The 17,473-nt window shown below is 45.0% G+C and overlaps 2 protein-coding genes and 1 long non-coding RNA gene across 3 annotated transcripts; 1 reads left to right on the forward strand and 2 right to left on the reverse strand.

The window, feature by feature from the left end:
• Positions 1-3,888: 3,888 nt before the first annotated feature.
• On the reverse strand, positions 3,889-7,361 carry LOC123190825 (microtubule-associated protein RP/EB family member 1A). Its single transcript, XM_044603556.1, has 8 exons — positions 7,102-7,361; positions 6,849-6,917; positions 6,654-6,740; positions 5,850-5,956; positions 5,617-5,765; positions 5,311-5,387; positions 4,926-5,039; positions 3,889-4,251 (listed from the first exon to the last, which is right to left on the reverse strand). Exons 1-8 carry the CDS (start codon positions 7,219-7,221, stop codon positions 4,135-4,137), a joined length of 840 nt encoding a protein of 279 aa, XP_044459491.1. The 5' UTR covers positions 7,222-7,361; the 3' UTR covers positions 3,889-4,134.
• Positions 7,362-12,993: 5,632 nt separating this feature from the next.
• LOC123186392 (uncharacterized) lies at positions 12,994-13,738 on the reverse strand. The gene is made up of 2 exons (XR_006493618.1): positions 13,453-13,738; positions 12,994-13,370 (listed from the first exon to the last, which is right to left on the reverse strand). It is a non-coding gene; the product is annotated as an uncharacterized lncRNA (long non-coding RNA).
• Positions 13,739-14,358: 620 nt separating this feature from the next.
• On the forward strand, positions 14,359-17,158 carry LOC123191982 (protein FAR1-RELATED SEQUENCE 5). The gene is made up of 5 exons (XM_044604492.1): positions 14,359-14,712; positions 14,837-14,920; positions 15,015-16,041; positions 16,339-16,429; positions 16,905-17,158. Exons 2-5 carry the CDS (start codon positions 14,871-14,873, stop codon positions 17,156-17,158), a joined length of 1,422 nt encoding a protein of 473 aa, XP_044460427.1. The 5' UTR covers positions 14,359-14,712; positions 14,837-14,870.
• Positions 17,159-17,473: the final 315 nt, after the last annotated feature.

Raw genomic sequence — 17,473 nt, forward strand, 5'->3', positions numbered from 1 at the left:
GAAACCTAAACCTGGTTCTGCTATTCGTTCCGATATGTCGCATGTTATTGATAATGCCACTTCTTCTATGCATGATACTTATGATGAAACTGCTTCTATGCCTGATACTATTGTGCCCCTTAGTGAATTTCTTGATGAACAAATTGCTAGGGCTAGAGAGAAAGAAATTATTGAATCTGATTATAATGATGAAAGTGATGATGAAGATATGTCTGTTATTCCTGAGGGTTATGTTTTTTATATGGAATCTTCTGCCGCTATTTTAGCTTGCAAGGATAGATATGAGCTCAAGAGGTTATTAGCTAAACGGAACAAATAATCACTTAGAGATAAAATGAAACCTGACCCTGCTTTTGCTACTTCACCTATCTGTGTTCCTGATAAGGATTATGAATTCTCTGTTGATCCTGATATAATCACTTTGGTTGAATCTGATCCTTTTCATGACTATGAATCTGAAACTGTTGTGGCACATCTTACTAAATTAAATGATATAGCCACCCTGTTCACTAATGATGAGAGATCGTGCTACTTTTATATATTGAAAATATTTCCGTTCTCATTAAAGGGTGATGCTAAGATATGGTTTAATTCTCTTGATCCTGATTATGTGCGTAGTCCCCGGGATATGATTTATTACTTCTCTGCTGAATATTTCCTTGCTCATAAGAAACAAGCTGCTTTAAAGGAAATATACAACTTTGTGCAAATTAAAGAAGAGAGTCTCCCACAAGCTTGGGGGAGGCTCCTCAAGTTACTTAATGCTTTGCCTGATCATCCGCTTAAGAAAACATGAAATACTTGATATCTTTTATAATGGACTAACCGATGCTTCCAGAGATTACCTGGATAGTTGTGCTGGTTCTCTTTTCGGGGAAAGAACACCGGATGAAGCTGAAATTCTATTGAATAATATGTTGACAAATGAAAATAATTGGGCACCTCCTGAGCCAGCTCCCACTCCAATTAATGATCCTATTCCTAAACCAACTCCGAAGAAGAGAGGTGTTCTATTTCTCAGTCCCGAAGATATGCAAGAGGCAAACAAATCTATGAAAGAAAAAGGTATTAAAGCTGAAGATGTTAAGAATTTACCTCCTATTGAAGAAATACATGGTCTTAATTTACCACCTGTTGAAGAAACATATGATCTCAATCCCTTATTTATTGAAGAACCTCCAGACCTCGATAACACGACACAGGTAGTAAAGGTAAATTCTCTCTATAAATTTTATGAAGGTGATATTCCTCACTATAAGTCTGCTAGACAATGCTTAGAAGAGTTTGATAACTTTATTGTCAAGCAAGACGATTTTAATGCATATTTTGGTACACAATTAAAACAGAATGCTTATATAATTAAATGCTTGGGTGATTATATGGCTAATATTAGAGGTGAACTTAAACTTGTTAGCAAACATGCTTTTATGGTTACCACTCAAGTAGAACAAGTACTTAAAGCTCAAAAAGAAGTGCTTGATGAAATGAATAGTAAGAAAAATGATTATGCTATTAGAGTGGCTACTAGAACTGGTAGAATGACTCAGGAACCTTTGTATCCTGAAGGCCACCCTAAGAGAATCGAGCAAGATTCTCAGAGAAATAATATTGATGCACCTAGTTCTTCCAAGAAGAAGGAAAAGAAAAATGATAGAACTGTGCAAACTTCTAGTGAACCTATTCCTGAACCACCTGATAATCCAAATGATATCTCTATGTGTGATGCTGAAACACAATCTGGTAATGAACATGAACCTAGTGAAAATGTTAATGATGATGTTCATGATGATGCTCAACCTAGTAATGATAATGATGTAGAAATTGAACCTGATGTTGATCTTGATAACCCACAATCAAAGAATCAACGTTATGATAAGAGAGAATTTGTTGCTAGGAAGCATGGTAAAGAAAGAGAACCTTGGGTTCAGAAACCCATGCCTTTTCCTCCCAAACCATCCAAGAAAAAGGATGATGAGGATTTTGAGCGCTTTGCTGAAATGATTAGACCTATCTTTTTGCGTATGCGATTGACTGATATGCTCAAAATGAATCCTTATGCTAAGTACATGAAAGATAATGTTACTAATAAAAGAAAGATACCGGAAGCTGAAATTTCCACCATGCTTGCTAATTATACTTTTAAGGGTGGAATACCAAAGAAACTTGGAGATCTAGGAGTACCTACCATACCATGCTCCATTAAACGAAATTATGTTAAAACTGCTTTATGTGATCTTGGAGCCGGTGTTAGTGTTATGCCTCTCTCTTTATATCGAAGACTTGACTTGAATAAGTTGACACCTACTGAAATATCTTTGCAAATGGCTGATAAATCAACTGCTATACCTGTCGGTATTTGTGAGGATGTGCCTGTTGTGGTTACAAACGTTACCATTTTAACGAACTTTGTTATTCTTGATATTCCCGAGGATGATAGTATGTCTATTATTCTTGAAAGACCTTTTCTTAATACTGCAGGGGCTGTTATTGATTGCAACAAAGGCAATGTCACTTTTCATGTTAATGGTAATGAGCATACGGTACACTTTCCGAGGAAACAACCCCAAGTCCACAATATCAACTCTATTGGAAAAATTCCATCGATTATATTTGGAGGTTTTGAATTTTCTATTCCTACTGTCAAAAAGAAATATGATATACTTATTATTGGGGATGTGCATATCCCCGTTCAGGTAATTTAGTGTTATTCGAAATTTCTCCGGTTTCATGATTATAGGAATGGGTTTGTTAACAAGACTTGATCAACCTTGTTAGTGGATTCCTTTTGATGAGCATGAGATGGATGAAACTAGAAGCACAACCTTCTGTACCCTCTTTATATTCTCTGTTCTTTAGTTGAAATAAAGTAAAAATAGTATTTTCTGTCTATTTCCTGTATTTCTAGACACACCACATCATAGCTGCACTAACTAAGCTAAGCACTAGATGTTTCTTACTCCCTCCGTTCCAAAATAAGTGTGGTAGTTTCATTTCAATTGAACTAAAACCATCACACTTATTTCTGGAACGGAGGGAGTACTAACCATCCAGAACCTAGCAATAGATTCATAAGAATTGCCTACACCCTTGAATTAACAGGCATCGACTGACCAGATATCAGTTGCTACAACAGTGTCAAAGAAAAGATGTTGGATACTCTTGCTCAGAAAGAAAGAAAAAACTGGCAATCTTCTGTTTAGTCGTGTTTCTATTTTTCAAGTGGTCTTCAGTCATAAGTTTGTTACTCCCTCCGTCTCTAAATATAAGGCTTTTTTGATGAAAAATAAATATAGGGCTTTTTAGAGATTTCAATACGGACTACAATGGATGTATATAGACGTATTTTAGAGTGTAGATTCACTCATTTATGCTCCGTATGTAGTCCATATTAGAATCTCTAAAGAACCTTATATTTAGAAACGGAGGGAGAAAGCTAGAGGAAAATGTGTATCCTGGGGGAACACACAGTTTTCAGACAACACATGTTGGACCACTCTTAGGATCACTGTAAAGTTAAAAAAATGAGAATCACTCTAAAGTCCAGTACAGAGAGCTAGTTGAATAATCCTATACAGGGAGCTAGTTGAATACTGGCCCTTGCTATCAAGCTGGCATCAAAGTAGAAAAGGAATTACTAGTAGCAGACAAAGCAGAAAAAGAACTAGAGCCATCAAAATTCAACGTGGTAAATCTCTGGGTTTGGGGGATAGGATGAGAAGCTATCAAAAAGAATTTAAGAAGTACACCGTAGTACATTTCTCCGCATAAAATTTTGAGAAAACTATGGCGCATTGACGCCCATAAAAGATTGGTGATCTCAGTACCATGAAATGCAGGAAAAGAAATAAAGAGCTGTCAAAAATCAATGTAGTAACAAATCTCTGGGGATTGGGGACAGGAGTGGAGTTATCCATTAATATGCATCATAACTAGCCACGTGTTCTTACTTCTTAGAGGAAAATTTGTCTTTTGATAAGCCGTGCCACAACAGAAGACAGTTGCAGGTGACTGGCCATGAGCAGTTCCCCATGCCAAGTGTTATTTTCTACTAATTTACACATTACGAGCTACTCAGTTTAATAGTAGGAGAACCACAAAATTCTCCAAAGGTTTTGGCGCCTCCCATGGCACTTGTCACTCTGCTTCATCTGAGAACATGCCTGGTGACCTGGTGATTATTTCATTAGCCTCGGGTAATGATGAATCCTTTGCATCAGCCGCATAAAGTATCTTCCTTATCCCTTTGGTCATCTGTCAAGAAAAATCTCCAGGTCAATAGTAAAACCAAAATGAATAAAAAAACATGAATTGCCATAACCAATATAGAGAACTATCAATAAAAAAAGTCACTACAACTCAGGTGAACTACCAAGTAGTTCATGCCCAAAAGTTCAGTTTCGATATCAGATGTGAAAAACAAATCAGCTAATAGTTTATCCACATACAGACATGAATCACACGATACCATCTAACTGTTGTCCAAATTATTAGTTTGTTGCTTAAGTTGTGAGAAATACTCTAAAGATCAGCATAGTAGAGGACAATCTTTGGATTCAAGTGCCAATGAATGGTGCAATACAAGGGCATGTGTTGCTTTTGATGAGGAGATACTGTTATGTGGCAATGTGATAACCGCTAGCTGGATTGGCTAGAGCTTACGGGTGTAAGCTCGCCCACCTGCATTTGATTTGCAGGGAAGCTCATCTCTATCTTACTAACGGACAGTTAAAGGAGGGACTCTCCCCCCTTTAGCTAACCTTATGTGCCATTCATTAGGAATTAACAACCCCACATTGACTTGGGGGTCCCTGAGAATCTTCTTTGTCAAACTAACTGAAATTCAGACACTAAGGCCCTTGAATGCAGATGAGTACAATAAAATTAAAAAATGCAGACTATAAGATTCCCAAAAGATTTTGTTTTACCGGTAGATGCTCCAACTCAGGTCTTTGACATAATATCTCGATGTCACGCAACTTTGAGAAGTAGAAGTCTCTTTCTTTCTCAGTGTTGTCCACAGAAACCTTCAAATCTGCAATCTGCAATCCAGTAGAGATAATAACATCACCAAGTAGATGAATTTATCATACACAAGAATACGACTTGCCCAGATTTACAGCTACCAAAGGTGAACTCTACAAGTTTAACCGGAATAATGATCAGAGGCTAGACTAAGGTTTTACAGCTATAAAACAATATATTTTAGAATAAAACTGGAGTCACATACTCATATAACAGTCTACAGTATAGATACCCGGGTTTTTCCACAGTATAAAAATGAAATAGCACCTTAAGTTACACACTACTTACCTTCTCAGATAACTGTTGAATCTGCTCCATGTAATGCTCTTCGTTAACAGCGTTAACGACTTTTCCAATTGGAGAAGCTGCATCATTGAGTTAGTCATTTAAGTATTTAACGAAGTCACACAGAGCCTCTATGCTATTTCAAATAAAAATGAGCATAAACTGATAACTGATGACCAGCTTCAATTAATGCCTTGTGTCGGTCATTTATGAAGGAACATCACCAATTCATTAAGAATAGCATGGAACTGATCTTACATACTAATTAAAAGAAAATCATATGCTAAAAGAAAGACGTGTGACAAGTACCAAGATCAGTATTAGAATTCAGGGCACCACCATCTGCTGAGTTAGCACTAGATAATCTGTTGGCTTGAAGTGATTTGGTTGACTTGTTGGGACCCTTGTGGCTGCGCTCTTTGCAACCCTTGGACCTCCTTTCTACAGGATTGTAGTTTCTAAAACAAGAAATTAGTCTTATCAAATCAATAGTTCCGGACAAATTGAAGTTTCTTTGCATTTAACACAAGCATGGCACATACTCATTCATGATTCCACCATTCACAGAATCACAATATCTTTTCAGCCATTGCAGAAACTCCAAGTTGTCCAATGGCCGTCCTTTAACAAGTTTGTTGACCTCAATATTCTGCAGAAGCATCCATCCACTAATTAGCACAACAAAGAACTTTATATGTTACAGCTTACCTCATACAAATAAGAACAGATGCTGAAGGACAGAGCTGAAGAACCCTTAACTCAGTTTGCTAAAACACAGGCCATAAAATCGGCAAAACATTCAGAAAGCACAACTCTAAACTATATATTGTACGGGATCAGAACATGAACAGAACAGCACAAGTTGAATATATACTTGTTGCGACATGCGAAACTAGCCATTAAAACAACAACCACCACCAGACTATCAAGGCCTTTCCTGATATCAAGTGTCAAGTGCTGAACGCAGACAGTCACACAACACCAAACTTTGCCCTTGTGATGTGTCATCACACGCCTACTTCACCCAACCAAACTTTGAAAATTAGCTTTCAATGCACACAAACACAGGTCTTAATCTCGACCACATCCGTCCTCACTGTGCACAGCAATGAGTATAACTTGAGTACGGCACAGCAAAATTAGTAAGGCATCGAATCATCTATATACCACATGCTGACATCAATCACAGATATCTATTCCAGATTGAACACACTGCATAAACCGAACTACTACTGAACAGACAGGTCACCCTGCTTTCACTCATCCACAAAATGCATGACAAAATCAAGAACGAATCCATGGTTAAAGAGGCCGCCATGTGGCTAGGCCGGGAGAATCACCCGTACCTTGCCTATCCGCAGCTTGTTGAAGACATCCTGGATAATCTTGTAGTTCTGGATCATGTCGTACTCCGTCTTGGCATCGAAATTCACCTGCAAAACACCCCCAAAATGAGCAGAGCATCGCATCGCAGCCATCTAAGCCGAGCCGCCTAAGCGCAGCGCTCGAGAACAGATCAATCGGGCCAGAAGCCTCCTAACCTTGTGCATCGGCACCAGTCCAGGGTGAACCATGTCCAGCAGCTGGCACTGCACCGCCCCCGACGCCGCCTGCATCGAAAATTCGAAACAGACCAACAAAGCCCCCAAATCAGCACCGGCAAAATCCGAGCCGAGCCACGCCGCAGCACCCACGAACTCCCCCCTCCCCACGAGCACAGGACAGTCTAGCACGCAGGGAACGCGGGGAACGGGGACCGGAATGGGGGATCGGAAGGAAGCGTGGGCGACTGACCTCCTCGACCTTGTTGAGGGAGAGCTGCAGCGTGGCATTGACCCAGCTGAGGATCTCGCCCCGCCCCACGAAGTAGGCCTTGTCCATCAGCCCGAAGCTCGCCGCCGCCCCCGCCGCCATCTCCTCCCCCCTCCCTCCCTCCGGCGATCTCTCCACTCTCCCTCGCGGCGGCGGTGGACTGACTGGGTGGGGAGAAAAGCCTGTGACGAAACAACTTTTCGAAACGCCTCCACGCGGAACGGCGAGCGCAGCAAAAACAAAAACAAAACGGCACGCACACGCACAGCTATGCTACGCTATGCTAGCCAGGCGTCCGGTCACCGCCCGTGGCGTCACCGCCGGCTCGGGGACACATTTATCGCGTGCTGAATTTGAAACGGCAGGGAGGGTAACGCCGGGGCTGGGGCGGTGAGCGGTGATGGGACACTGAAAAAACGTCTCCAAATGGCGGCCTGGGGCCCGGCCGCCTTTACTGGCTCCCGTCCGTCTGCCCGGCGCCCGCATCGATGATGCGCGCCGACAGGTGGGTCCGCGGAGAGTGGGCCAGGTCTGCGTTTGCTCGGGGCCCAGGCCGACGGGCTCTGTGAGGCTGGCTGGTGGGACCTGCGTCTTGCGGGCGTGAATGCGGGTCAATTCTCGCGCGGCTTGCATTGATGCCGGTGGGCCGGGCTGTCGAGCGTGTTATATCTGGGGGCCCGCGTTGGAGTGGGCATGGAGTACCGACCGACTGGGCCGGGGTTCTGCGTCGTGGCGTTCGCGAGGCCGTGGCGATGGAACGTTTCCTCAGGGCTTCTTTCTTTGAATTTTTGTAGGAATTTTGAAGGACTGAAATCCTTGGAAAAATTTACTTTGATTTCTTTTGCTGAAAAGCCTAAGGCATATATTCCCTCCGTCTGGAAATACTTGTCAGATAAATGAATAAAAATGAATGTACCTAGAACTAAAATGCATTTAGATACATCCATTCCTTCAATAAGTATTTTCGAACGAAAAGAGTATTAAGTATCATGGGTCTTTACAAACACGCATTTACAGAAAAACAACATTACATTGCATTACAAACCCGGGGAAATTTCTTAGTTGGTCATTTGATTTGTAGATTTAAAGTATATGGGATTTTTCCATCAGAAATCCTCTGCATGACATTTCGTAGTTTTTTAGCATCCAATCAAACCTTTTGGAAAGAATATTGTATTTTTTATGTGATGCAAATAAGCAAATGATGTTCATGTAGGATTCAGATGGACATGACATTGTAAATATACGTATTTTTACATTCCTGTGTTTTTAAGTCCTGCAAATACAAAGAGCCCCTACCATTTTTTCGGTGAAGCCAGTAGCCCTACCCAGAAACGGCAGCCCTAGTGCACCCTTGGCACTAAGGAGATGTGGGCGACATTTGGCCATCTAAACGCAAAGTCTGCAAGGGCATTTCTAACACCGGCTCTCAGACTGCCTGCATCCGTCCAGACACAATTTTCCATCCCGCACGATACCCCATCAGTTTGTGGACCAGTCTGATTGTCGTTTTCCCACAAACCGAAAGCAAATTGGGGGTCGGCGGAGTGGGTTGCAGGAGGTCCGAACCGCCAAGATTCCAACACCCCCGTCCCACTCAAATCCCCCTCCCACTCCACTTTTCTTGCACTCCACCCCTACTCACTCCTTGTCCCCTTGTCTTGCATCCACACCATCCCCGTCCGACGTCGTCGTTGTACCTCTCCGGCCGCCGTCCAGGCATCCTCAGGCGTACGCAGCCCCACACACGTGCTTGCTTGCCTTGGACTATAGCGCCGTCCACCCAGGATCCCTCCGCAGCCATGTACCCTGCATCACCCCTGCGGACGTCATCCATGTCAGACACCACACCCGTGAGGTGTTCGGTTAAATACATTGCCCTATTTTGTTCAACTTTTCGATGTTTCTAAAGTAATTCAATGGCAGGTCACTCAGTGATCGATGATGAGTTGTTATGAGATGCGCGGTTGGTCGTATCGGCGGATTTGGTAGCATGAGGCAAATGGGCTCGACCTTTTGGTACCACGTGCATGCTTCGTGTCATGAGCAAAAGCAAGTCACGTCCTAAGACATGCACATCATCCATGAGCGCAATATGAAGTCGCTAATGCATCGTTTGTATACCATCTGCAACTTCGTTATGAAATTTTGAGGTTGTAATTCACTATGTGAAAGACAACGTGGCCATTTGGGCTCCTCAACCTAGGAAATCGTAAGTTTTCCTTCCTGTTGCTCTATGTGTTGGTTAATTCATTCATTCACCCAACGTTGTCGTGTAGTATTACAAGACCGTGTGCAGGTCAGTCACGCACATACATTGTTGGATGAAACTCGATGGCCGGTATATGTGGGACAACCTATGTGGATTCTGACTCAAGGATTTTTGAATTAGGGAATCGATGAATTCTTTAAACTTGTTGGATATCCAGTGATCTCAGGTGTAATGTTTATATTTGAATTTGTACTTGGGATAATTCGTCGGTATTTTCTATAATTAGTTTGAGTGTTGTGTTTAAAAAAAACAGGAACGAACATTGAGGGGACATCGGATCGGGCGTCGGCGGCGCCTCGTGCACCGTAACCTTCCTAGAGGCGGCGCCAGGGATATTGGGATCGGATGGGAGGGTCTGCAAGTGAGGGGTGGGGTGTGCTGCCTCCCTTTCGGTGTTCGACGACTTGAAGCAATCTTCTCCAACTAGTTGGGCGTATTCCTGTGGCGGTGCAACCGGCAGGCACTTCCCAAATTGAGGGGTCGCCCGATGGTCACCTAGCGAAGCGAGGATGACACTATTCCAGCTCTCGGGTGAGCTTTCTCTGGATCCCGACGGTACGGCACCACGAGCCATGGCGAGGGGGTAGGGACCCCCTTCGGTGCCAGAGAAGGAAGATGTTTGTTGCCTCCTTCCCGAAGTGCTTTTCAAGCAAGGTCCTTCCTCGACGGTCGGTGTTGTCTATTGCAAGATTTTATGATTCTAGTGTGGAGTGTGCTGCCTCTTGCAAGTTGTTTTGGCAGCTTGTTCTTGGGTAGATAGGATTTGCTTTCCAATTTCGTCCCCATTGTATCAGTTTCTGTCGCGTGTAAGTTGGGTTGTAACCTCGGCCGGTTGTTTGCTTCGTTAATTCAAAGCCGGGCTCTTCGCGAGCCTTCGTTTCAAAAAACGTTGAGGGTTGGTGGAATATAGTGTCTATTTTAAGGGTTGGCGTTGAAGATACCCTGGACTGTCACGTGTAGATTGTATTGTGCGTAGACTGCAACGAGATGTGGGCAAGCGTAGACTGTTAAGTGAACTAGATGAATATCGTGGACTGTATTTGACTGCTCCTAGTAGTACATTTTTATCTGATTCTGAACTGGGTGCTCGTGTGAACAAGTGATAAACACAACGCAACGCAACACTATGCGACGCAAGTACCCGTGCCTGCCTGCCTCGCACACATCTATGCAGCCATTGAAGGCCTGATACTATTGGCCCGATGCGTCCGAAGTTATTAATGACCCTCGGGTGGAGCAATCGTTGAACAAGAGCGAGCGAGGCTGTTGCAGTTGCAATTGCACTGCACTGCGTACCTGCATCTGCATTCATAGCCTGTCCTTGAGACCGTCTCGTCGCCTGCCCGTTTGGGGTGGCCTCTGCCGCCGCCGCTGCTCCGCAACAGTCGCCGCGGTACGTACGGACCCAAAGCCGTGTTTAATGGCGGTACGCGCCATGGGCGATAAAGATGCGCAGACCGCAGAGTGACAAGATCCCGCGGGGCGCACCAGTACAGGCGCCACGCTTGTCGTCGCCGAGATGAATGCACGCCCATGTTTTTCTTCCGCGATCCATCTCTGCGTGCTGGTTTTCCTAATTTTTCACCTCTCTCTGAACCTCCGATTCCATCCTTAACACAAAGTGTATGAAATGAACTTACCTATGGCTCTTTCAGTTAGTTGCCACTGATAATCCTCAAAAAATCTCGTCCTTCCTCCGGCCATTCAGAGGTTCAGAAATGCAGTGCCACATGCGTCGACTCTGCATCCAGGGGAGAAGTCTGTTTTAAACCTTGTCTTCGTTCGACCCGGCGAATTCGAACCCCGACCTTGAAATCCCTGAAATCCACACCCCCAACTCTCTAATCCCAGTTTTCTGCGCCCTTAAACCCGTTCCCAAACAGGGACTCGCTGACGTGTGACCAGGATTGCTGATTGGGCTCTGGTCGTGGGTCCAACTAGTTCAGGCACGGGGATAACTGGCTGAGCCGGACCAGGTCGCCTCTCAGCTGCTCTGTTCGCCCGCTCATCTCCCTTCTCCCCTGACGCATCAACTTCTCCTTGGCGGCGGCGATGACGAACGGCGGATGATCGCAGCGACCTCCGACTAGCACTGCTGCAGAAAAAGAGCAGGTACACGGTGTTCATCCCAGTTGTTCGTTCGCTGCTTTTTTGGGGGAAATTTTAGCCTCTTGCGGTTGCTAGGTTTAGGGTTCTACAATTCAAGCTGGGGGTTTTAGGGGGAAATTTTTGCCATGGTCTGATGGTTCTACTTGTAGCCTGAAGTTCAAGTATGCTTATGTATTTGTTGTAATGTAGGATTTCGTCATTGAAAACATGGATCCAGCAGAAGTTTTGAATGTCAGATTCCACTTTGGGGGCGAGTTCATACGGATTGGTCCATCGCTTGATTATGTGGGTGGAGAGACTAGAATGTCGGAGATTGAGCGGGACAAGCTCTCGTTGCCGGAGAGGAAAACTGGCCTGTGTCCCAAAACCCTAGGCCAATTGCACCTGGCTACATTGCCATGCCAGGACAAAGGAAAAAGAACAATGACAGGAGGAGAGAAGAGGGTGAAGCACCAAAGGGTAAGAAATTGAGCAAGCATGGCATTCAGATAACTTGTGGATCTTGTGGAGGTAAGGGACACAATAAAACTTCTTGTTCTAAAAATGGAGATAGTACCAAAAAAACAAAGTCACATCTTGGAAAGAGAGGGAGAAAACAGAGAGCCACAGAGGTAACTTATTACTATGTTTGCTATGTTGAAATGAAATTATGCACTGATTTTGCCCTAATTTCTCTATTTTATTTGCAGCAAGCACAAACAGATGCATCAACACGCAGGGCTACAACATCTAGTTTTCAAGCTGCTGGATCAAGCTCTCAAGCTACAGCATCGAGCTTCAGACCACCCAGAGTGACTACAAGTTCAGCTGGCAGAGGGAGAGGGAGAGGAGCTGGGAGAGGGACATCATCTGGGAGAGGGACAGCAGCTGGGAGAGGGACAGGAGCTGGAAGAGGGACTGGATCAGCTTCTGGATTCATGCCCTTTTTCACAGCTAGTGGGAATTACTAGAAGTGTTTAATGACGTGGTTATTTTGGAAAATGTCATAATGAACTAGTGCTTGTGATGGAAGTGTCAGTATGAAGTACTGCTTATGATGGTAGTTTTAGTATGAACTCTAGTGTTATGATGTCAACATGATCCTTGTGGTACTGTCAAATGACCACTATTTATCTTTAATATTGCCTGATGCTTGTGATCCAGTGCAGTTTAGTGTTACTGTCAAATGACCAATATTTATGTCTGGTTTATGTTCAGTGTTACTATCAAATGATCCTTGAGTGTACCACAATTTTGCTGCAGAATGGTCACTATTACTGTCAAATGACCACTTTGAAATTTGGTGTTCAGTGTAGTGTGCTGCTACTGTCAACTGAGCATTGTTATTGTGCTTGTTCCTCTTAAAGAATGTCTATATAGTTCCTACTGTCAGAACAATGGCAGTGCATTACATTTGTACTATAATCTGGAAGCCAGTCAAAAATTGCAAACTTCTGTTGTACAAAGTGTCAAAAAGTGCAAACTGGAGCTGTCAAAACTGAGAAATTCAGACATACACATCAAATTTGGGTTTTCCAAATTCATTCGAATATGAGTCACATACAATACATTGCAATTAAGACAGCACCACATTATACATCTCCAGAAACTAAGATAGCATGAAGCTTGCGACTAAACCAGCTACAAAGATCATCAAACCATACACTGCACATTCATATATCTGAATCACATCTTTCCTGTCACACCTAGCGCTAATTTCTGAAATAACTTCAGTGTTCTTCTCCAATTCCTCTCTCAACGCACCAACTTCTCTGTCAATGGACTGACTAGCAACAGCAGTCTCAAGCATCCACACTTTGTCACGAAGATCACCCAACAAATCACCGACAAATGGTGTCGTTGGCCCGTCATGCCAATCGATGAATCCATGCTGTCCAATTGAAAAACAGATTTTAGAAGAAGAAAAATAGAAGAGAGGGGAACAGAGACAGCAAAGAAGAGGCGAAAATTACCTGGTTACCGACGCACGAATAGTACCTGCGTCCAGGGTTTGCTGGACTCCATGAGATCCATCTTGGCTGGCTCGTAATCACCCGAGCCAATGGCCGCCGCCAGTCCCCGCCGCCAGTCCCCGCCGTTAGTTGCCGCCGCCAGTCCCCGTCGCCAGTCGCCGGAGAAATCCCAGTTTTGTTCCGAACTGAAGGTGACAAGAATACGCTCCGTGAAGACAGTATATGCAGAGAAACAAAGAAAGAGGCATGGGGTAGTACAGGTGGCGTCCCTTATCCTAATTTCTCACCTAACCCGGCCTTCTCCTTGCCACGTCAGCGAATCCTCTGCTAAAACGGGTTTAAGGGCGCAGAGAACTGGGATTAGAGAGTTGGGGGTGTGGATTTCAGGGATTTTAAGGTCGGGGTTCGAATTCGCCGGGTCGAACGAAGACAAGGTTTAAAACAGACTTCTCCCCTGCATCCAGCATCTCCCCTCGCACGCACACGCAGAAACCTACAGAGCAGACGCTGTTCCTAATTTCCTGTAGGGCATGTCACGCTAGCTTGACAGCGAGCATGCACGAGCAGTGGATCCATTCCGTGTGACCCGTAGGCAACAGTTCGCGGACCGAGACAGAGAACAGTGATCAGTGAACATCACAGCAGCTGCCGTTGCACGGTCTCGCTCACCGACAGGGGTTAGCGAGCTTAACCAGCTGATAATGAAGCTCGCCATGGCTGCCGGCCGGCCGGACGCGGCTCGTCTGCCGTGCCTTCACGCACGGCAGAACTGCCGTACGGGCCACAATCGGCCGTTCGTTCACTACTTTCTCATCCAACGGACCTCTGCTACCCCACTAACAAGCGAACCGAATTAGCGGGAGCTGTTAATAAAATAGGCGCCAAAATCACGTCCGCCGTCTGGCCTTCTCGCGCCAAAAATTGCTGCGCCGCGTATCAAGGTGAGGACTGAGGTGCTCGTCGCACGAATCGGCACAACCAAGATGCGTTCTCCTTGAGTTGCCACCGCCGCGATCGTGCCAAGCTGCTGCCACCACCGCCGCCGCATCGAATCCAACGGAGCTGCCGCCGTGGCTTTGCTTGTCGAGCAGCCGCCACCGCGTCGCCCGTCGAGCAGCCGCCGCCGCCGCCGAATCCAACAAAGTTGCAATCGCAGCGTCGCCGTCAGCTTCCGCCGCTGTGTCACATCCAACAAAGCTGGCTCCAAACTGCGCGTACACGTTGCGATCTAAGGCGAGGAGTCACGTTCGATCGCCATAGGTAAAAATCAAAAAATCATCATCGATCTCCTAATTTGCTTTTCAAAACTGATGCTTAGCTGATTTTCTTCCTTGTACATTCTCCTCTGTATTGCTGAAGAACTTTGGTTTTTATTGCCACTTAGTCAATTGGTGGAGCCATCCCACATCTGTTTTCCAATGGAAAGCACAAACGAGGGAGATCACCAGGATAATGGCAGTCTGAATACGTAAGTGAGATGCAGTAAAAATACTACAGCTCTTTTTTACAGTTATTTATTTATGTCCAGTACACTAATGCAAATTGAGTCTTGGCTTTTATAGATCGAGTGCCATACCAAGTTGGGTACCACAGATGGGCATGAAATTCGGCACTGTCGATGAAGCATGGACATTCTGGGTTACTTATGGGGGCAAAGTTGGATTTGGTACTAGAAAGCGATACCTCAACCCAAGTAAGTTTGATCGGACAATCACGTCGTGCAGATTTGTTTGTCGCAAGGAAGGCCATCGAGGAAAAGACAAAAGAGATAAGCATATTAAGGAACCTCGAGCTGAGATTCGAACCGGTTGTCTAGCTCGCATGGGTCTCACAATAAACAGAGAAGCGGGAAATTATGAAGTAACCGATCTTGTTCTAGAGCACAACCACATTATGCAGTTGCAAGAAACATGCCACTTTCTGCCATCACAGCGAAAGATATCTGAAATTCAAGCTTTTGAGATTGAAATTGCAGATGATTCAGGTATTGGGCCAAAAGCTGCGTATGAGTGTGCTAGTCGTCGAGTTGGTGGACCATCTGTTCTTGGCTATATACGTAGGGATCACAAAAATCACCTACGTACTAAGCGCCAAAGGGAACTAATGTATGGTGAAGCTGGGAGTATGTTAAAATACTTTCAGGATAAAGTCGCCCAAAACCCATCGTTCCAATATGCCATACAGCTGGACAATGAAGAACAGATCACAAATATATTTTGGGCTGATGCAAAAATGTTAATTGATTATGCTCATTTTGGTGATGTGGTTACTTTTGACACAACATTTGGAACCAACAAGGAACTTAGGCCATTTGGTGTATTCGTTGGGTTCAATCAATTCAGACAAACTGTTATATTTGGTGCTTGCCTTTTATATAGTGAAACATATGAGGCTTTCAAATGGCTATTTGAAACTTTTCTCTTTGCACATAATCAGAAGCATCCAAGAACTATATATACAGATCAAGATGTTGCAATGGGAAATGCGGTTGAGGATGTATTTTTAATGGCACGGCATGGTTTATGCACGTTTCACATAATGCAGAATGCCATCAAACATTTATCTTGTCATAAGAAGGAGGAGGAGGAGGCGGAGGAGGAGGTTGAAGGGGAGGGGGAGGAGGAGGAGGAGGAGGATGAACCACATATTCTTGCAGACTTCAGTGCTTGCATGTATGAGTACCGAGACAAGGAAACATTTGAGGAAGCTTTTGACACCATGCGAGGTAAAATAGAAAAACAAACTTGGCTTGATAGCATGTGATGTGGCTTCTCAGTGTTATGGTATTTTGGGGATTTATATAAGTAGTAATAGTACTCTGTTGGTGCTTGAGTTTCAATGCTCAAAATTGCAAAAATATTTGAGTTTCATTGCTAAAAAATCCAGTACTTTGTTAATACAAATAGCATGCTTGGATGCTTCAGTGCTAAACATTGCAGTAGCACTTCAGTTTCAGTTCTACAAATTTCAGTACTCTGTTAGTAGAGTGCTTGGCTGATTTAGGGGTGAAAATTGCAATAGCTCTTCAGTTTCCCTGATAAAACTACAGACTATGCTTGGAACGGCTGTACCTGCAATTTTTGGGGTGAGAAACAGGCATGACTACAGGCCACTACCAAATTTGGGGCAATTCAGACTTCATAGGACTAGAGAAAGGATGGGATGTGATGCAACTGCGGCATCTTGACTGACATGGCAGCGACGGTGGCTCGATGTTAACACAACGGCTGCAGCTCGACAGTGAGGCGGCGGCGGCTCCGTTGGATGTAACGCGGCAATGGCGGCGGCGGCTCCGTTGGATGTAACGCGGCGATGGCGGCGGCGGTTTGACGGCGACGCAGTGGCTGCAGCTCGATAGCAACGAGGACGCATCAGCTTGATGATCGGCTACTTTTCTAACCCATGCGGTGATGACCTTACATCCTCACTGCTACAATTTTTGGCGCGAGTAGATTCAGAGTATAGTGAAACAAGCAAGTTGGTGGATAGCAGAGGTCCGTTGGATGAGAAAGCAGTGAACGAACGGCCGATTGTGGCCCGTACGGCAGTTCTGCCGTGCGTGAAGGCACGGCAGACGAGCCGCGTCCCGGCCGGCCACGAGATGAGAATCTCCGGGGGCGCCGATCCAACAGTGGCACCGTACGTACGTGCAGAAACGGCACAGGAGAAAGACTGGAGGGAGGGAGAGCTGTGGATGCTGAACTGAATCCGAGGACGGACGCACGGACAGGCGCAGGGACAGGGACGCGTCAAGTCCAACAGCGCCGTCAATCATTCGCTCATGGTTCGCTCTACTCCACTCCACTCCACTGTCTACTGTCTAGTCTACTCTACCTCTCGGTCTCGTCGCTCTGTCTGCTGTCGATGGAGAGAGAGAGAGAGAGAGGGAGGGAGAGAGGGCGGAAAGGCACAATCATATCATACGGGTGTGGTGCCCGGCCCCTCGCCGTTGTGCCGAGCACGGAACGGCCCCGGCAGATCGGACGCACGCGCCGTGCCTGGCCCGAACCGTCCCGTGCAC

This window comes from Triticum aestivum, chromosome 2A (assembly GCF_018294505.1).
Source record: "Triticum aestivum cultivar Chinese Spring chromosome 2A, IWGSC CS RefSeq v2.1, whole genome shotgun sequence".
Classification (NCBI taxonomy): Eukaryota; Viridiplantae; Streptophyta; class Magnoliopsida; order Poales; family Poaceae; genus Triticum; species Triticum aestivum.